Source organism: Solanum verrucosum, unplaced genomic scaffold (assembly GCF_900185275.1).
Source record: "Solanum verrucosum unplaced genomic scaffold, falcon-dt-bn FXZP01000273.1, whole genome shotgun sequence".
Classification (NCBI taxonomy): Eukaryota; Viridiplantae; Streptophyta; class Magnoliopsida; order Solanales; family Solanaceae; genus Solanum; species Solanum verrucosum.
This window is the reverse complement of record NW_026020163.1, coordinates 92,478-113,891: the sequence shown is the minus strand read 5'-3', so window position 1 is coordinate 113,891 and position 21,414 is coordinate 92,478. Positions and strand designations below refer to the sequence as shown.

At 38.8% G+C, this 21,414-nt stretch overlaps 3 protein-coding genes across 3 annotated transcripts; 2 read left to right on the top strand and 1 right to left on the bottom strand.

Annotated features, from left to right (window-relative positions):
- Window positions 1-2,561: 2,561 nt before the first annotated feature.
- On the top strand, window positions 2,562-4,252 carry LOC125828580 (spermidine coumaroyl-CoA acyltransferase-like). The gene is made up of 2 exons (XM_049507889.1): window positions 2,562-3,425; window positions 3,695-4,252. The coding sequence occupies exons 1-2, from the start codon at window positions 2,617-2,619 to the stop codon at window positions 4,218-4,220; spliced, it is 1,335 nt and encodes a 444-aa protein (XP_049363846.1). The 5' UTR covers window positions 2,562-2,616; the 3' UTR covers window positions 4,221-4,252.
- A 718-nt stretch (window positions 4,253-4,970) lies between these two features.
- Window positions 4,971-12,705, top strand: LOC125828424 (uncharacterized). Its single transcript, XM_049507719.1, has 4 exons — window positions 4,971-5,277; window positions 5,371-5,546; window positions 7,882-10,018; window positions 10,196-12,705. Exons 1-4 carry the CDS (start codon window positions 4,971-4,973, stop codon window positions 12,703-12,705), a joined length of 5,130 nt encoding a protein of 1,709 aa, XP_049363676.1.
- Window positions 12,706-15,519: 2,814 nt separating this feature from the next.
- On the bottom strand, window positions 15,520-21,411 carry LOC125828579 (probable CoA ligase CCL12). The gene is made up of 14 exons (XM_049507888.1): window positions 21,125-21,411; window positions 20,428-20,557; window positions 20,068-20,327; window positions 19,518-19,719; window positions 18,803-18,843; window positions 18,259-18,387; window positions 17,866-17,939; window positions 17,554-17,774; window positions 17,205-17,299; window positions 16,910-17,126; window positions 16,652-16,777; window positions 16,135-16,233; window positions 15,801-16,007; window positions 15,520-15,679 (listed from the first exon to the last, which is right to left on the bottom strand). The coding sequence occupies exons 1-14, from the start codon at window positions 21,379-21,381 to the stop codon at window positions 15,566-15,568; spliced, it is 2,172 nt and encodes a 723-aa protein (XP_049363845.1). The 5' UTR covers window positions 21,382-21,411; the 3' UTR covers window positions 15,520-15,565.
- Window positions 21,412-21,414: the final 3 nt, after the last annotated feature.

Genomic DNA, 21,414 nt, shown 5'->3' with positions numbered 1-21,414 from the left:
CTAGTATATATATATATATATATATATAACTATTATGAAGCGTTTTATTTTTCAATAAAAAAATATTTTTTGATACAAATTTAAATTTGATCCAATTTTAATATTAATAATGATTAAAGTACATACATAGGAGGCATCAAAATTGAAAGCACGTTGAATTATTGTCCTTGTGTTTTTCATATGATTTCCAATCAAAACCTAACCTTGTTTTGTTTTTCCTTGGCTGCCAACTATGATATTCTTTCTCATTAATTTCCAAGAGGAAATTTTCATACTATTACTGTAAAAGAGAATTAATTACACTAATCGCGATTTAAATTTAGAATTTATAGCAAATCTATTGAATAAAACCGACGATACTTTGTTATCATGCTGTCTAAGTTTATACTGAGGACAAATTAAGTGAAAGAATTTTTAAGTAATCCTTATCGCAATTAAGGTTGAAAGTTTTCCACAAATGAGTTCTTATACGATTTTGGAAAATTCTCACTTTTCCAACTAAAAGGTTGAATTAGGCATTCGGTCTATTTTCTTAACAAGACTTTATTAATTGATAGCATAAATAGAAAAGATAAATTAAAAATAGGTAGCTACTAGCTAGTTTGTCTCATTTCTATTTTTTGCTTTTGGGAATCGATAATATTGATGATAAAATTTAGGAAAAACTATCTAAATATATATCTTATTTTAATATAATTTCAATTTTTTTTCAAAAATCTCTTTCGGATACATCACTCTTCTCTCACTAATACATTCCTATCCCCCTCTTGGATACATCCCTCCCCTACCTATCCCGTTTCTGATACATCCCTATCCCTCTTTGATACATCCCCTCCCTCTCGGATACATCCCTCTCTTGTGTATCCAAATGTCAGTTGATGTATTCGGAAGTCCAGTGATCAGTGGCGAATTTACAGCCAAAAAATAGGGCACCCGCACCCGTGGTCTCTTCGTAAAATTAGATATTTTATATGTATATTTTTTAAGATTTTGTATAATATTATATTCTTGCACCCGTACTACAAAAGTCTAAATGATCCACATGGTTAGATGTTGAGCTTTTGACCTTGAGGATTAAGGATCAATTCTCACTTCAATACATTTTACTTGGTGCACCCATGTTCGAAAAATCTTAGATTCGCCTCTGCCAGTGATGTATCCGAAATCCATAAATTTTAATAGATTTTTATAATTAATTTGAAAAGAGTAAGAAAATAATGTGACTAGCTCTTAACATTATGTAAATTATACAAAAAAATTTATCAACAGTTGATCAATTTTTTATTTTTTTTTACCCTCCCTAGGAGCTCCCACCCCTTTTGCTCCCTTGGTAACTCCTTCGGATTAAGAGTGAGGGATGCTTACCATCCGAACAAACATACAAGTTCAACTACTCTCATCATGATTTGCAATACAAGCATACAATAATATTATCGACCATGAAAAAGATTAGATGGAGTAACTCAGGTAGATCAATCTGATTCTATAATCTATATATATATATATATATATATATATATATATATATATATATATAATGAGATAGGAGAAGGACCCTAAAATTAGGCACTCCTTAAACCATTGCTTGATGATATTAAAAAGAAAATTGTGAAACTCCACGCTTAATTCTCCATAACATTAAACAAACGATAGAAATAAAACACTTCTCTTCCTTGGCTTTCTCGAATTCTTGTAAAAGGATTTTATTAAAGATTTTTACTCAAAAGTAAAAATAAATATAGGTAATAGATACGCTATCATAGACTATGATTATTTTAGTGTAGTTTGTGTTTCTAGACATATAACTACACTAATTAGTGAAATAAATTCAATAATTCTATAAATCGTGTTTGATTTAATTAAATTCGTGATATGAAGGATCATGCGGAGAGGAGAGATTTGATTTGGAGTTAGCTATGGACAAAGACCAAAGACTTGAACCTCATGAAAATTCAACAACATGCATGCTTTCTCTTTCGCCACCTACTATCCACAAAAGACCAAACACGCACGCATGCACCTTATAAATATTTATTTGTTGTAAATCATCCTATTAAATCAATAGATATTTTAATGACTTTTATAAAAATAAACATGTATAACTTGGATAATGATTTACACCTTGTTTGGATGGTTGTTACTAATTGTATTGTATTGTTAGTTTAAATACAATGTTTGTTTTGATCGTTACCTTAATATTTTCTTCTCATTTTGTCTTTATTTATTATTTAATAATAATATTTCATCTCTTATCTTATATTTTCATAGTAGCTCTATTTGGTACCCTACTTTTCTTGTAGGCCTATCATTCAAATTATAGTTTCAATGATATTATGTAATAATGAAGAACGATACAATCTATCAAAACCTACCTTCATTAAAATAATGCAATCTATCAACATGCTATATTTATTAAAATAATACAATATATTAAAAAACAATACGTAACAACCATCAAAGCTAAGTGTGAAGTCATGTAGTTACCAAAATAAAAACAAAAAACAGGAAACAATATCAACGACTTGGTTGTTGACTTGTTTCAATTATTAACCACCTACCGTCTTATAAACAAGAAAATAACAGCAATTATTATCCGATCAGTATTCTACCGGAAAAATGGAAGTAACTATCGGCGAAACTAACACAATCTATCCTTCTAAGTCGCCTTTCACTGAAAACCATGTCCTTCCACTCTCCCATATTGACACTGATCGGAACCTCAATTTCACTTTCCGATACCTCCGTGTCTACGTCAACGACGACACGACACAACAAAAACCAGACCCATATGAAGTTCTCACCTCCTCCCTCTCCGCCGCTCTCGTCCACTACTACCAATTCGCCGGCTCTCTCCGCCGTCGTCCGTCGGACAACCGTCTAGAGCTTCACTGTCAAGTGGGGAATGGCGTTCCCGTAATTCTGTCCACGGTGGATTGTACCTTGGCTTCTATTAACTACCTGGATGATCCAGATTATAACTTCGCTGAGAAGCTGGTACCCGACCCGAGAGATGAGGAGGCGTTGACCCGACCCTTGATTTTGCAACTGAACCGTTTTAAGTGTGGTGGGTGGGTTTTCGGAACGGCGGTTCATCACGCGATGTGTGATGGAATGGGATCGACGCTGTTTTTTCATGCTATGGCGGAGATTGCTCGTGGGGAGAAGGGGATGAAGATTGAACCGGTGTGGGACCGGTCGAATTTGCTTGGACCGAGGAATCCACCGCGAGTTGAATTTCCGGTTCATGAGTTTCTCAGTTTGGATAGGGATTCGTCTCCATACTTGGAATCAGATAAACCGGCGGTTCGAGAGTGCTTTGAGGTGAAGGATGAGTGGTTGGATAGGCTAAAGGGGTTTCTTCATGAGCAATCCGGTTCAAATTATACAACTTTTGAAGCTTTGGGAGCTTTCATATGGCGAGCAAAGTATGTTCTTTTCACTTGTTTAGTGGTAATATATAGTCGTTTGTTTGGAATTGAATTGAAGCGTAGTTGTTGTTGTTATACTAAAAAGGAGTATCGACCTTCTCATCAATGCTTAAAGATTGTTCCTTTACTTTTTCGTCCTTTTATCATTGTCATTTTGTATACTTGCACATTATGAAAAGTTAGCTTATCTTGGGGGCTATATATATATATGTTTGTTTTCATGTGTTAATATGTAAGGACTGATCTATTAATTTATGAAACTACAGGGAAAAGGCTTCTAAAATCTCAGATGATGAGACAGTGAAGTATGCCTATCTAACCAATATCAGAAGAAGAGTGAAGCCACCATTGCCAGCAGGTTACTGGGGCAATGGGTGCGTGCCAATATACGTTCAGCTCCTCGCAAAGGACCTCATCAATGAACCTATCTGGAAAGCAGCAGACGCGATAAAGAAGAGCAAGGACATCATCACAGATGAGTATGTTCGTTCGTTCATTGATTTCCAGGAGCTGCATTATGATGAAGGGATCACATCAGGGAATAGAGTGAGTGCATTTACAGATTGGCGGCATGTAGGCCACGAGACGGTTGATTTTGGATGGGGTGGCCCTGTGACTGTCTTTCCTCTGTCTAGACACTTGGTTGGGAGTGTTGAATCTTGTTTTTTCTTGCCTTATTCTTCCGCCACTCAAGGTAAGAAAGATGGTTTCAAAGTTTTGGTCTGTCTGCAACAAGAAGCCATGCCTGTTTTCATGGAAGAGATGGAAAAGTTGGAGCATGGACTTGCTTGATTTTACTATATATGCAGCTCCTCTTATGTACTAATAATATCACTCGAGAATCAAACAAGAAAATCTCTTTTAACTGTGATTTATTTATATGTGTTTCAAGTATTAAATTATTAATTGTTTTGACTTATAGTAAAAAAAATTTATGTAGTTTCTAAATAATTAAAGATTGTATATCCAAATTAATGTTCAAAATAAAAAAAAGTTCAACTCTGAAAATTCGAGAGACAGATGGATGGATATTTCATTAGTGATTAGAAGAATATAAATGAATATTGGCGCAACGCGGGAGCTTTGAAAGATAGTTATTTTAATTGTAGAATTCAAAGCCTTTACCGTTAAGGATTGATATTTGCTAATTTATTTAATTAATACTCTAGGTAAATAAGATAGATTTGTATTTAGAATTATTACTAGGTCTTCTAATTAGTGTGAAAGTAGGTTTTCTTTTTACCACTCTGTCAGCAAAATAGGTGTGGTTTGAAGTTGAAGTTTGTTGGAATAATAATTTAAAGTTGGAGTAGAATTCATTATTTTGGTATTTATTTAATTATGTCTAATTAGGATTTGTTTGTCCTAATAGTTCAAATAAGAATATATTTTCTAGTTTTAGTTTAATTAGGTGTCTTACTATTATAAATAGGGATATTGTTAGTTATTTTTCCACTTTACAAAATATACCGTATAGAGAGAAAAGTAAGTTTGAAGTAGGATTCAAGAACTTTTGATTTTATAAATAAAATAGTTTGGATAATGGATTTGTATGATAGTGGAGTAATGGAGGCAAGAGTGCAGTTTGTGAAATCTCGTATTCAGCCAGTTATCGAAGACACTAACAAGGAAATCAAGCATCTTGAACTATCAATTGCAATCCTGAATGTCAAGATGAAACTCAAATCCCGTATTCAACCCGTTATTGAAGACGTTGACAACGAAATCAAGCATCTGGAACTATTAATTGCAATCATGAATGGCAAGATGAAAGTCCTTACCGCACATCGAAAAGTTTTTCAGAATTTGGAACATATTGTCATGACTCGTGGAAATTTCACACCTCAAGGTACATATATAATATTTATTTATATTTGAGGTTTTCCAAATCCAAATACATATATGATTAATTAATCAAGCTTTTTGTTTCAAATCTCACCAGACGTGCTAACTGAGAAAATTAAGATTGATGATAATGATGATGATATCGATGATAATGGTGATGGTGAGGATGGTGACGATGATGAAGATAAGAAACGGAGCAGACATCTTCATCGCATGGTTTCTGTTTTGAATAAAACACGCAAGTTGCTGCGTCTAACCACTAGTACACCAAAGGTGATGGTTGAACATCTCAAAGGAGAAAAAGAATATAAGACTAGCTAGTTAGGATTCTATATCTTCAATTTTTCTCTATTAATTATAATCTAGTAAACTATTACACTTTTTCAATAATATTTACATACTCGATGTTATTTCCATATTTCCATATTTCAATTAGATAAGGAGTAGGAAAATTCTTCATCATATTTGATTTTTGTTTTACTTATGCAGATTCCAAACCTACTCCCACTCCTCAAATCTGCAAAGTCAAAACCCTCCTTCTATTCTCTTGTGGTTTATGAGAGTAACTAAATTATTTTCTTATCTTGGAAACCTAAACCGTTAGGACTTGATATTTGCTAATTTATTTAATTACTACTGATCTCTCTGTGTAAATAAGATTTGTAATTAAAATTATTACTAGGTCTTCTAGTTAGTGCGAAAGTAGGTTTTCTTTCTACTATTTTATTTTATCAAAATAAATAGAACCTTTATTCTAGGAGCTAGGATTTGTTATTTTGGTATTAATTTAATTATGTCTAGTTAGGAAATTGGAATTAATTTTCTAATCCTAGTTTTATTTGGTTTGGTGTCTTACTATTATTTATAAATAGGGATGTTGCTTTTTATTCTTCATTATATAAAAATATATCGTATATTGTCACACCCCAAAACCAGATGTGATGGCACGTGCCCAAACCCCACCGGACACGTCAGCCTAACACCCAAAAACCCGACAATACAGAATTTATAAAACAAGAATAAGATAGAAAGATAAGCGGAAGTCTTTAAATAAACTCAACATAACCCCAGAATTGGTTGTCACATGTACAAACCTCTAGTACAGTATCTGAATAAAATATACAAGTCTCATAGTAAAGTTCTAGAATAGAACAGAACAGTAAATATAGATAACTTGAGGGCACGTCTGGAATGAACCGTTACCTCTCAAGTAAGTCTGGAAGCTCTAATTTGAAGATGAGTAATAAGCCGGATCTGATAGAGTTGTCAACCTACACAACTGTGTAGAAGCAAGGGTGAGTACCAAAAGCAACAGGTACTCGCAAGTAACACTAAACTAAGCTAAACTAGCAGCTACAAACAACTCCTTTCAATCCTGACCGAACCACCGAAACTTCATTCTAACAGCGAACCAACAACCTATTCTACACAATTCATAATCAACAGATATATCCAACAGTGTCTCAACATCAACCTCATATCCTCATGTAAGAGCAAATAGATCATATATCACATGAAGAGGGGCAAATAGGAAAAAACAACACACCATAGACAAAGATGAAGTCAAATGCGATGCAAATGCAATAATGATGTCATGTAGTCGTGATGCATGTCTGTCCTAAGATACACATCTGTTGACGTAATCAGACCGCGCTGAATACTCAAATCAGAACCCATGGGGGCCACACATGGACCATGTATCACCGCCGGAACTAGATCCCATCGACATCCAAATCGCTAGCCGGAGCTAGTCTCAACTGTGTCTCATATCCATCCATCCTCATATCAGTGTCTCAGAACTCATGCAACAGATAGTTCACACATGGGATGAATAATGAATATGCACATGTCATCAATCACAATCATTTCACGATCACATCATAGTATTACACATTATCTGTCTCAATCACAACCATATCACGACCACATCATAGTATTACACATCACCTATCTCAATCACAACCATATCACGGCCACATCATAGTATTACATATCACCTGTCTCAATCACAACCATATCACGACCACATCATAGTATTACACATCATCTGTCCCAACATCAATGTCTGTATCAATCATAGCCTACTCATTCTCTTCTATCCCCTCAATATCAGTTATCACATGACTTATTCAACAAATTCAAGTCACATATAACAAATTTAGCTCGTTTTATTCCCCATCTTTCAATTACAACAATTTCAATCAACAAATAAAACTCATCCTCAATCCCCATTACTCCCCAACACAATTAGGAAAGTAGTCATGTGTAGTCTAAGAGTTTAACAAAGTTTAGAAGTCACTTGCCTCAAAACACTTCAACTAGTAACTCAAATTTGAGTTTTACCCTTCCGAGCACGCTCCAAATCACCACAATCTATTCATAAATGGAATCTCACAATCAATACGAATCTAACAACACCAATATCGTGAAATTTGGAGAAAAGGGTAAAATGGTCAAAAAAATCTCGTTCCGAAAAATATTCTCGAAATCTGGAAATTTTTAGTGAAAAATGTTCCCCAAGAAATTTAGAATCCAATAGTGAAAACCGTTTCGAAAAAGGAGTTGAAATGAGTTCACAAACTCAAATTTTCTATTAAATTCGGATTAGGCAAAAACCCCCAAATTTTACAGTATTGGTGTTGTTAGGGGGGAGGCAGCCCCCGAGGTCAGAGTTGAGACCCCAGCTAGGGGTAGAGGTCGGGCTAGAGGCCGAGAACGTGGTCGAGGCCGTGCCAGAGGAGCGGCACCTGCCCGAGGCCGAGGTAGAGAGCCTTCACCTGAGCCACAAATTGGAGTAGCTGCAGAGCAGGCTCCTGCGGGCCATGCACCCCCAGTTCATGATGACAGACTCAACAGGATATTTGGGTTATTGGAGCGTCTTGCTCAGGGTGCAACAGGTATACCAGCGGGGTTACAAGCTGGGGTAGGGGCACAGGCCCCTGGTTATCAGCATCAGATTCCAGTGGTTACAGAGCCGGTGGTTCAGCCACCACAGGTTCCAGCACCGGTTGTAGGTGTATCGGCGGCCCTTGAGGTGGCCTTGGCAGATGATGACCAGGTCTGCTATGAGCGGTTTCAGAAAATGAAACCACCTCAGTTTCATGGTGCTAAGACTGATGATGCTCACGAGTTTTTGACCTTGAGTCGAGAGATGTCGGCGGCGGTACGCATGTTAGATGAGAGGGGAGTCCGATTTGTGTCCTTTCAGTTACGCGGTGTCGCTAGGGAGTGGCTAAGGACCTTCATGAGTTCGAGACCAGCGGGATCTCCTCCTATGGAGTGGAGTGAGTTTTCTAGTGCCTTCGAGGGTCGTTTCATCCCTTGGAGTGTACAGGAGGAGAGCCGTATGAGGTTTGAGAGTTTGGTGCAGGGTAGCATGTCAGTCGCAGATTACGAGGCTCGATTCTGTCAGTTGTCGAGACATGCCTCTGCTTTGATTTCAGGTGAGCCTGAGCGAATTCGCAGATTTGTCAGGGGTTTGATTCCCACTATCCGTAGTTATGTGTTTAGATCATCTCGAGAGGGTGCTTCCTTCCAGACTATAGTGAGTGCAGCCAGAGAGGCTGAGTTGCTTGAGCGGGATGATTTTGGTGGGCCCAAGAGGGTCCGTACAGGTGGTCAGTATTCGGGTACCTCGTCAGAAGGTAGGGGCCCACACAGGGGAGGCGGGTCCTTCCTGCGTCAGAGGCCAGTACATGCTTCATTACCAGCTATCGAGGGTGGGCCAGTAGCTCGGGGTCCTCCAGGTTCGGGTCGAGGTGGTTATAGCATTACTTCGGGTTCTTCACAGTCAGGATCCACACCGAGGTCTTGTTATGGTTGCGGTGATCCAGGCCACTTGATTCGTCAGTGTCCACATCAGACTCAGTCTAGACCACACCGTACTGTCTCTGCGGTCCCAGAGAGAGATTCAGCACCTCCGGCTAGAGGTCGGGGTCGGGGACCGGCATCTGGTAGAGGCAGACGAGTTTCGGGTAGAGGTGCTAGTGGCGCCTCAGGTTCACAGAGTGGGGGCAGAGGTGCCCAGTGTTATGCTTTTCCTGGGAGGCCCGAGGCTGAGGCTTCTGATGCAGTTATCACAGGTATCGTCTCAGTTTGTCATCGGCTTGCTTCCGTGTTATTTGATCCTGGTTCTACATTCTCATATGTGTCTACATATTTTGCTTCCGGCCTTGAGTTGACTTGTGATCGTATGTCTGTGCCTATTAGAGTCTCTACACCCGTAGGTGAACCCTTAGTGGTGAATCGAGTATATCGATCTTGTCTTGTTGTCTTATCAGGGTATGAGACTTGGGTGGATATGATTCTTCTTGATATGTTAGACTTTGATGTCATATTGGGTATGGACTGGCTTTCCCCCTATCATGCGCTTCTTGATTGTTATGCTAAGACTATCACCTTAGTTATTCCGGGTATTCCTAGAGTGGAGTGGAGAGGGACTAGTGGTTCGTATCCCAACAGGGTCATATCTCATATTCGGGCTCAGAGGATGATTGACCGGGGTTGTTTATCTTATTTGGCCTTTATTCGGGATGTTGGAGCTGAGTCACCCGCCATGGAGTCTATTCCGGTGGTTCAGGAGTTCCCTGATGTGTTTCCCGAGGATCTACCTGGTGTTCCTCCTGTTCGTGATATTGACTTCTCTATTGACTTGGAGCCGGGCACCAAGCCCATATCTATTCCACCTTATCGTATGGCTCCAGCTGAGTTGAAGGAGTTGAAGGATAAGATTCAGGACTTATTGAGTAAATGATTCATACGCCCTAGTGTGTCGCCTTGGGGTGCACCGGTCTTATTTGTGAAGAAGAAAGATGGGTCGATGAGGATGTGTATTGACTATAGACAGTTGAACAAGGTAACGGTGAAGAATAAGTATCCCCTTCCCCGTATTGATGACTTGTTTGATCAGCTTCAGAGGGCAGCCTTGTTCTCTAAGATCGACTTGAGATCTGGGTATCATCAGTTGAGGATTAAGCCTTCAGATGTGGCGAAGACAGCTTTTCACACACGATATGGTCATTATGAGTTTTTGGTGATGTCATTTGGGCTCACCAATGCCCCTGCGACGTTCATGGAGTTGATGAATGGAGTGTTTCGCCCATACTTGGATTCCTTCGTGATTGTGTTTACTGATGACATCTTGGTATATTCCAAGACCGAGGCGGATCATATTTGTCATTTGAGGGCCGTGCTACAGAAGTTGAGAGATGAGAAGTTGTATGCTAAATTGTCTAAGTGTGAGTTTTGGCTTGAGTCAGTGGCTTTCCTAGGGCACGTGGTGTCTAAGGATGGAGTTAGGGTTGATCCGGCCAAGATTGAGACGGTTCAGGGTTGGACTAGACCTACATCACCTATCGAGATTCGGAGTTTTGTTGGCTTGGCGGGTTACTATCGGCGTTTTGTTCAGGGATTCTCTACTATAGCTGCGCCGTTGACCAGATTGACTCAGCAGACGGTTCCTTTTCATTGGTCACCCGAGTGTGAGGCGAGCTTCCAAAGGCTCAAATCCCTATTGACTTCATCACCTGTCTTGACTTTGCCAGAGGAAGGTGTTGGATTTACTATTAATTGTGACGCTTCGGGTGTTGGACTTGGAGGTGTTTTGATGCAGAAAGGTAAGGTTGTAGCCTATGCCTCTAGACAGCTGAAGGCACACGAGAGGAATTACCCCACTCATGATTTGGAGTTGGCGGCTGTGGTGTTTGTGCTTAAGTTGTGGAGATATTACCTATATGGTGTTCATTGCGAGGTATTTACTGATCATAGGAGCCTACAATACATATTCACTCAGCGGGATCTGAACTTGAGACAGCGTAGGTGGCTTGAGTTGCTCAAGGACTACGACATGACCATTTTGTATCACCCCGGGAAGGCCAATGTGGTGGCCGATGCCTTGAGTAGGAAGACTCCTAGTATGGGGAGTCTTGCCGCGATCAGTGTTGAGAGGCGGCCTTTGGTTCGGGATGTTCAGAGGTTATTTGACAGCATGGTGAGATTTCGGGTTTCTGAGGAGAGTGGAGGTGTGTTTGCCTTCGTTGAGGCCCGTTCATCTTTGATGGAGCAGATTAGAGAGCATCAGTATGAAGATGGGAAGTTGTGTCTCATCCGGGACAAGGTGATGAGTGGTGAAGCCAAGAAGGCTAAGATTGACTCTGAGGGTGTATTGAGGATTGAGGGCCGGATATGTGTGCCCAAGGTTGGTGATTTGATCAGATTGATTCTTGAGGAGGCTCATTATTCTAGGTATTCTATTCATCCCGGAGCGGCGAAGATGTATCATGATCTTAGTCAGCACTATTGGTGGTGTGGGATGAAGAGGGATATTGCAGAGTTTGTGGCTAGGTGCTTGACATGTCAGCAGGTCAAGTGTGAGCACCAGAAGCCTGGTGGTGTGACTCAGAGGATGCCCATTTCTACTTGGAAGTGGGAGAGGATTGCTATGGACTTCGTAGTTGGATTGCCTACCATCGTGGGTGGTTATGATTCTATATGGGTGGTCGTCGACAGACTGACCAAGTCTGCTCATTTCATCCCTGTCCGAGTGAGGTATACAGCGGAGAAGTTGGCTCAGATTTATATTAGTCAGATTGTGCGATTACACGGAGTGCCGGTGTCCATTGTGTCTGACAGGGGTTCAATATTCACTTCTCATTTCTGGAGAGCATTACAACATGATTTGGGCACTAGACTCGACATGAGCACAACTTTTCACCCTCAGACTGACGGTCAGTCTGAGAGGACTATTCAGGTGTTGGAGGACATGCTTCGAGCTTGCGTGATCGACTTTGGTACTAGATGGGATCAACACTTGCCATTGGCAGAGTTCGCCTACAACAACAGTTATCATTCTAGCATTGGGATGGCATCTTTTGAGGCACTGTATGGTAGGCGGTGTAGATCACCTATTGGATGGTTTGATTCAGCGGAGGTGAACTCCCTTGGTACTGATATTCTTAGAGAGGATATGGAGCGTGTTCGTGTGATTCAGAGTAGGCTCTTGACTGCCCAGAGTAGGCAGAAGAGCTATGCTGACAGGAGGGTTCGACCCTTAGAGTTCATGGTGGGTGATCGAGTTTGGCTTCGGGTATCGCCCATGAAAGGTGTGATGAGATTTGGGAAGAAGGGCAAGCTCAGCCCTAGGTTCATTGGCCCATATGAGATTTCGGAGAGGATGGGAGAAGTGGCTTACAAGTTAGCCTTGCCACCTAGTTTGACAGCCGTGTATCCAGTTTTCCATGTTTCTATGCTCCGGAAGTATGTTCCGGATAAGTCTCACGTGATTTCGGTTGAGTCGGTGGAGTTGAGTCCAGATTTGACATTTGAGGAGGAGCCTATAGCTATTTTGGACAGGCAGGTTCGCAAGCTCCGTACCAAGGACATCGTTTCAGTGAAGGTTCAGTGGAGGCATCGATCAGATAGGGAGGCGACTTAGGAGTCCGAGGATGATATGCGGGTCCGATATCCCCAGCTTTTCGAGGCTTCAGGTACTTTCTTTTACTTTATGTTCGAGGACGAACATGGTTTTTAGTGGTGAATGATGTAATGACCCGAAACGTCATTTTGGTAATTTTTCGTGGAAATGACTATTTTGCCCTTTCGGTAGTTGCCCCGAGTCCCATGTTTTGTGGTTGTAAAGTTGGTTTGAGGAAAAGTTGGTAAAAAGTTGAGTTTTTGAGAAGTTGAGTTTTTATGAGTTAAAGTTGGTTAAAAAGTGCTTTTTCGAGTCATTTGGAGTTTCGGGACTCGGATCGGATTTTCGTCGATTCCGGCAGTTTTAGAATGTCGAAACGGGTATGTGTGAAGTTACGGAGTCGAATTTGGAGTTGAAACGAAGAATTGAGGTCCTAAGTTGCTAAAGTTGTGAAATTTTGATAAAGAGTTGACTTTGGTCAACATATGAGGTTCCGAGGCTCAGATTGAAATTCCGAGAGTACCGTTGGTTTCGGGAGGCGATTCTAAGTCTAGAATGAGTCTTGGTTGAATTTTTAGACGCTCCGTTTGAGTTTCGAATTTTTTTGGCGTTAAACTAATTTCTTGACATCTTATTGAATTTCGGGTCTAGGAGTCCTCGAATTCAAATTCCGACGGTTCCATTGAGTCCGGAACGTCGAATTTAGTGGGGGTACATATTTAGTTTGTGTGCACGAGATTCCGAACGAATCCCGAGGGTCCAACAGGGACTTAAACTTTGGTGTTATTGTTGTGTTTCAGCTGCAATAGCAGTCCTTTTTAAGTCAAAAAACAGTAGTCATTTTCCCCCAACTTGAAAAATACCTATTTCTCCATTTTTAGACTTTGAGAGCTCGAAAATAGGTGATTTCAAGTGGATTTTCGCAAGGAATTCATTGGGTAAGTTATTTCCAACTTATATCTTTGATTTCCATCGATTATTTATGGATTTTAACATCAAAAATTGAGATCTCAACTGTAAAATTTGGGGGTTTTTGCCTAATCCGAATTTAATAGAAAATTTGAGTTTGTGAACTCATTTCAACTCCTTTTTCGAAACGGTTTTCACTATTGGATTCTAAATTTCTTGGGGAACATTTTTCACTAAAAATTTCCAGATTTCGAGAATATTTTCCGGAACGAGATTTTTTTGACCATTTTACCCTTTTCTCCAAATTTCACGATATTGGTGTTGTTAGATTCGTATTGATTGTGAGATTCCATTTATGAATAGATTGTGGTGATTTGGAGCGTGCTCGAAAGGGTAAAACTCAAATTTGAGTTACTAGTTGAAGTGTTTTGAGGCAAGTGACTTCTAAACTTTGTTAAACTCTTAGACTACACATGACTACTTTCCTAATTGTGTTGGGGAGTAATGGGGATTGAGGATGAGTTTTATTTGTTGATTGAAATTGTTGTAATTGAAAGATGGGGAATAAAACGAGCTAAATTTGTTATATGTGACTTGAATTTGTTGAATAAGTCATGTGATAACTGATATTGAGGGGATAGAAGAGCATGAGTAGGCTATGATTGATACAGACATTGATGTTGAGACAGATGATGTGTAATACTATGGTGTGGTCGTGATATGGTTGTGGTTGAGACAAACGATGTGTAATACTATGATGTGGTCGTGATATGGTTGTGATTGAGACAGATGATATGTAATACTATGATGTGATCGTGATATGGTTGTGATTGAGACAGATGAGGTGTAATACTATGATGTGATCGTGATATGATTGTGATTGATGACATATGCATATTCATTATTCATCTCATGTGTGAACTATCTGTTGCATGAGTTTTGAGACACTGATATGAGGATGGATGGATACGAGACACAGTTGAGACTAGCTCCGGCTAGAGATATATGAGATGGACTAGCTCCGGCTAGCGATTTGGATGCCGATGGGATCTGGTTTCGGCGGTGATACATGGTCCATGTGAGGCCCTCATGGGTTCTAATTTGAGTATTCAGCGCGGACTGATTACGTCAACAGATGTGTATCGTAGGACAGACATGCATCACGACTACATGACATCATTATTGCATTTTGCATCGCATTTGTCTTATCTTTGTCTGTGATGTGTGGATTGTATCGGTTTACCCTTCTTATGTGGAATTTGATCTACTTGCTCTTATTTGTTGATCTGAGGTTGATGAGGATATACTGTTGGTTCTGGCTGTTGAATATGATCTGTTTAGTATAGGTTGGTTGGTTTGCTGCTAGATTGAAGTTTCGGTGGTTTGATTGGGATTGAAAGGAGTTGTTTGTAGCTGCTAGTTTTGCTTAGTTTAGAGTTACTTGCGAGTACCTGTGATTTTTGGAGAAGTTGAAGAACTTTTGAGTTTATAAATAAAATAGAGTTGGATAATGGGTTCGGATGGCAAGGAAATCAAGCATCTGCAACTATTTATTGCTATCATGCATGGCAAGATGAAACACCAAAAAGAATTTCAGAATTTGGAAAATATTGTCATGACTCGTGGAGATAAATATAATGATGTTGATAATAATAATAATAATAATAATGACGACGAGGTGGAGGAGAAACTGAGCAGCCGTCTTGATTGCATGATTTCTGTTTTGAATATAATCCGCAAGTTTCTGTGTCCAACCAACCACTAGTACACAAGAGGGGAAGGAGGAAGGAAAGGAGAGATAATACTAGTTAGGATTCTCTTCATATTTTATGTCTTTACGTACATGAGTTTTTTCTAGAAAAGTCAAGTAGTGAACTTTTCTCCCTTCAAGTATAAACTATTATTATTATTACATAATATAATGACAACATACATCATATCTTCTTGCTTGACCTGTTTTTGCAAATTTGAGCTAAAGTTTACTCTGTATCTGAATATGTTGCTTCCACTGCTCTCTTAAAACTCTCCTCAACAACTTATTTGAAGCTGTTCGAGGCAACATTCCAACTATCTTTACCCATCTCACCTATTAATGATACATAAACAAAATCAAGTGATTGTTTGTATATCTTTCTATTCTAATTTAACAAATTCTCAATCCAATCCAAATAGAGGATACTTCGATAGCCGAATGGAAAGGTACAAACCTTGAATAAAGGATTAAGATTGCTTTGAATGGCTCTTGAGAATCTTTTCTTTAGTGTGTCTGGTGAAATATTCATCCCCTCTTTGACAACCACAAATATAGCTAACTGTTCTGGACCTCCATTGGATGGGGCAGCACTGACTGCAGCAGTTTCAAGGACACTCTCATCAGCACCATCACATACACGCTCAATTTCTATTGAACTTGTCTGCACGTAAACAAAAGAAGATTTCATTCGAGTGTTGCTGCAGAATCATTGAGCACACATGACTATAAATTTGTCTTGTGTTCTCATCTTCTAGTGCTGTCTACTAGCAAACTTGAATTGATAGTACCTTTATGCCTCCAAGATTCATGGTGTCATCAGCTCTGCCGTTAACAACAAGATAACCTCCAATAGTTCGCTTTAGGATATCACCATGTCTCCTTAGTTGCTGGGGGGGGGGGGGGGGGGGGGGGACTTCAGTATAAGTTATAACAGCAATGAAAGTGATCAAGTTACTTAATTAAAAGCTAGTCAACAGAACACAACTTATCCCATTAAAATATGGAAAAAGAATTTGAGTTTTGAGTCTATCATCTGCAATCTGTAGTCAACCATCTTACTCTTGTTTGGCAAAAGAATTTGAGAGTCAACTGTCAGAATTATCATGAAAAATCATGCCTAGTTGATCGAACCATTTCATTCTCTAGAAATGAACCTTATTAGCATAAAAGGCCATATCCGAAGCTAGGAAGTAAAGAATGAGCCAATCAACAATTAATTCAATTTCACATAGTTCAATAGTACAATGCTAAGTGTTGTAGGGAAAATCCGACAAAGAAAACTGCTTTTCTACGACATGTGCTTACCATATCTTTGTATATTGGCATTCCCTCGAAGTACACTTTTTCATGATCAGCATTCAGCAATCTATCAGTAGCTCCCATATAGGTAGGAAACAGGCCAATTTCACCAACACAAGCTTCATCATCTGGCTGGAAACAGGTTTAAAAAAATATTTTCTCATTATGAATAGAACATCCAGGAATTAAAATAACAAAGGATTCAAAAAACATGTGAGTTCTCAATAAACTGAAGATATTTAAAATGCCGTAAAGTTTTCTAACATAAGGGTGCCCATCTTCATCTAAGATGACAAATCCTGTGGACATTGTTGCAGAGCTAAATGCTCCAAAAGCTTGTGGTTGAAGAAGGTTTCCCATAATGTAAGATGATGATAGCTCTGTGCCTCCACAACATTCAATAATGGGTTTATAGTACACCCTTGAAGAAAGCCAAAGGTCATCATCAACATTAGAGGCTTCTCCAGTACTAGCAAACATCCTGCAGATGCTTTCATGTTAGATTGTCCCACTGACAAATCGGTCTTATATATCTTTAGCTTTTTAACTCAAGGAGTACCTTATCCTTGTCCAATCGAGGCCTTTCATACACCCAGTACTCTTCCAAGTCTTCACTAAGCTAGGAACAGTCCCCAAGACAGTAACTCCTGCATCCTACTAACACATGGCGGGTAGAGAGAATAAATAAAATTTAGACACACAAGCTCAGCTGAATTAGGTTTTTACAAAATGTGATCAAAGTAAAAATTGCTACTATAGGAAGTTGTGTTGCGGAGAGATACATAGCCAACACATTTAATGGCCTCGAACATTCACCAAAAGATAAAGATTTCAGTATAGGTCTGGTAGACCCTTAAATGAATATGAAGATAAAAGTTTCTTTCTGCATAGGAGATTCAGTCGATCACCTGCACAAATTTCCCAAAACCATGGTCTAGAGGAGATCCATGATAGAGAGCTAGAGTTGCACCAGTTAGAAAGCAGGAGTACAGTAGAACTGGTCCCATCACCCATCCCAAGTTTGTGGGATAGCAGAAAACATCACCAGATTGAATATCAAGATGAGCCCATGAATCAGCAGTACATCGAATGGGAGACAGGTGAGTCCAAGAAATTGCTTTCGGATCTCCTGACAAAGGCAAAACAATCAACCGAATCAACAAGCTACACAAAATGCACAGCCAAAAATAAATTATGTAGTCTAAGCAAGGGCAATTTACCTGTCGTTCCTGATGAGAATAGTATGTTGGTAACAGATTCTATGGATTGATAAACCGGAAAATAACAATTTGGCCTGCCAGAGAAGAAAAAATAATCAAAGCTTAAATTTTTACATCAAGGGTAAATAAAGATATTATTTGATAGTCGCAGGCTTGCAGCAATTATTTATACAATTTTGCAAAATTTAGACATCCTTGGAGAACTGAGGAGGTTGGGAATAAAAGACCAAATCCAGCATAACCCTGGATTGCCGCTAAAAGTGCTATATATTGTCAAGATAGATTCACGATTTTTGAACCATCATCAGGGTCATAAACACTAGTACAATAATTTATCAATTAGAGAACATATTCACCATAAATGTTGTTGAAGAAAAGAAGTCATTATATTACCTGGGAAGGTGACTGACACCGGCAAGAAAATACTTCCATGAAAGATCTTGGTTCCTTAGTTGAACTTGTACATCCTCCCCAGTTGCAGGAATTACAATAGCTTTAAGTGGAGCAGCTTCTATAACTCGACTGCAAGAGTTTGAGAGAATGAACCATGTATTCACTATGTTCATGAAAGAACTATGTCTCCGCCATAGTTCAAGAGCAAATATATTTGTTTCTTTAAGGGTGAAATGATACAAAAATCAATGGCTGGAGGAATGGCATTTGAATTTCCTTCCCTTCTTTTTATTTAATTCCTTATTAGTGGAACTTCGACTGAGTATTTTGCCGTTGTCTTCTTTTTTTTTCCGTTAACTTCTTGTTCTTTCTTCTCTTGCATGCTGAAGAATGCGTAATTTTTGGTTGGGAGGAAGATGAATTTTCTCATCACTTCCTTGAAGGGCTTTCACAACTTTCTATACCCAACCAAAGACAGACACTATGCAGGTAACTTGTGTGCATTTTCACAATTTTACCATCCAGCATAACATTAGTCACTTACCTATACAAGGGGAATCTTCGGCCTCCTCGCACTACAGAATCCTAAATTTTTCATAAAGCTTAGATGTTAGAAATAATCATACACAAGTTAAATAGCTCTACTGATATTAAGATTAATGTCACCAACTAGACAATATTTACTTTCGTTTATTGGTTATTAGATTACAATATTAACTCACACTAGAACAGACTCATAGACAATAATAAAGCTGAATATTCATCCAAAACTTCATAATTCATGATCAAAATATGGTCTTGTAAGTTGAATGTCTTTTTTAAACATAAACTGGAAGCCAGAGATTTCTTATTCGTATGTCTGCGGAACTTCAAATCCTGTATCATTGTCTGATTGATCATAACTCAAAAGGGAATAAGGGAAGATTTACACCAGGGGTGTAAGACATTAACAAACGGTTAGGGGATTACAGACCTGACATGATATAGAGAGAGATAAATATCATGTCCTTGAAAACTAGTTAAGGAAGAATTTTAGAGATTGCCACCTAAAGGAAAAAAAAACATATATATGGAAAAGGCCAATCTAGTGAAGAACACCTAGGACTAATTGCTAAATAGGCAGAGAAAAACCATCTCTTGATGGATTCATATTGTTAACATTTCAATGCAGAAAATATTCTGGAAAGTGTCCCCATCTATCTCCTCCATAGGGAACTCCTTTGGTTTAACATTTTATGTTCACTAGAAAATAGAAGTACCTGTGTAAATATAGCCCTAGCATTAGACACTCGTAAACGGACTGCAATCTCCTGTGCAGCAAAGCTATCAGCAATTGATACTACCACATATCCAGCAAGAACAATGGCCAAGTAAATAACAACTGCTGTGACAGTCATTGGCATGTCAATGGCAATTGCATCTCCCTTTGAGAACATGTTATCCAGTGCATTTGCAACCATCCTGTGGAAGAGATAATGAGTTTAAAATGTCTTCTCAATTAAGAAAAGAGTTATTATGAGAAGAAAGGAGCATGTAGAGGGACGTATGCCAATGTATTTTTACAGAACGACAACTAATCAAATCATGTTGCCTGAAGATAGTATCAGAAAACCTAAACCAAAGGCAGGAAAATATATTGTATCCATAACATCAAATGCAAGACGAGAGTATAGTGCATGAGATGAATCACAAGAACAATTTAATTAGTAGATGACTTTACTTTCACCAGAACCAATTAGCGAACATACACTTCATTCATCCAAATATGAACAGAATGAAGAGATATTACAATGTGGAGTCGGAACCTACATTACTTGTTCTCTCAGCTGTTTCAATGTCATGCAATTAACTTCTTTGTCATCGTTCCCTTCTTCCCTCCATACAATGGCCACACAATCATCCTGCTTGTTGCTGTAATTGCTCGAACGTACACAACTCTCGGCTATATTTAGAACTGAACCAGGAAGCCAATTTCCTCCACGTTTTGATTTGTCAGAAAAATCCAAGATGCATTTAGGGGCTTCCAGAAAGTGAATTGGAAGTTCCTTTAAAACAATTGACCAGTAAATCTGAAAAACTTCTCAAATTATAAGCTCCAAGTATGAACAGAATGTGAAATAAAATCTCAGCAGCCAGAAATTCTAAGTTAAAATTGAAAAAAGAACTTGCCTCAGGATGCTGAACAGAAAACCTCTGAAATTCTTTAAAACTCGAGATTGGGTCTTCGTATGATGCTCTGAAAAGCTTTGGACAATGAGTGTCCATTATGCGGCCCAAATTTGTGTATCTAGATTCATTCCTGCATAGAGATAGCAGTTTATCAGCTGAGATTTAACAAATATGCAACTCTAAAAACTAAGTTTTTATAACTAAAACACTTTCAAGCAACATCGTATAAGTTTTCAGAAAAAACTAATAACTGCTAAAATTGTGTAAAATGTAACAAAAAGTGCAATTTCAACTGTTTGATAGTAACTTTTTTGTCTTCAAGTTTTCTCCATTAATGGAGTCAGGTTACTCTTCCTTGATCCAAAGTGTCTAGCCAGGGAAAAGACCAACGAAACATATCACTTAAATGGACAGTAGTAAACACAATAAGTTGGAAATCCATAGGAAGCAAGCCAAATACAATTTTCAGAATATGATGGATAACAACTGCTATATGGATCCTCAACATACATTCAGTTTCGTTTTCAACTAAATACCTGACATACAGGCATCACTTGTCAAAATGACAACAACAGAAAGAGAACAATTTACAGCTGTTATTAGTCCAAGTAATTAGCCATCACAACCCAATAATCATAGAACATGAAAAAGATGATTTTTTTTAATGAAAAGCCATAAAGGGAAAGAGAGAGATTACAGAGAAGGGAACCAATAGAGAGGTGGGCCATTGTGATAGTTATGGTAAACAGAGTAGTAAAGAAGCTGGTGCAGCGGATGTGGGTGTGATGGTTTGAGCAATTTCCGAGCAGTGACCTCACGCCATAACTCCTTTTGAGAGAAACCCACTTTAGCAATTGCAGCTTTCAGCTCTGCCATCAACCATTTAGCCTCCTCCTCTCCTACTCCTGCTCTTACTAAATCTTCCATCCCAACTTCACTTATGCTCTTTCCCATTTTCAAAATTTCCCTTCAAATGTTCTTTCTCCT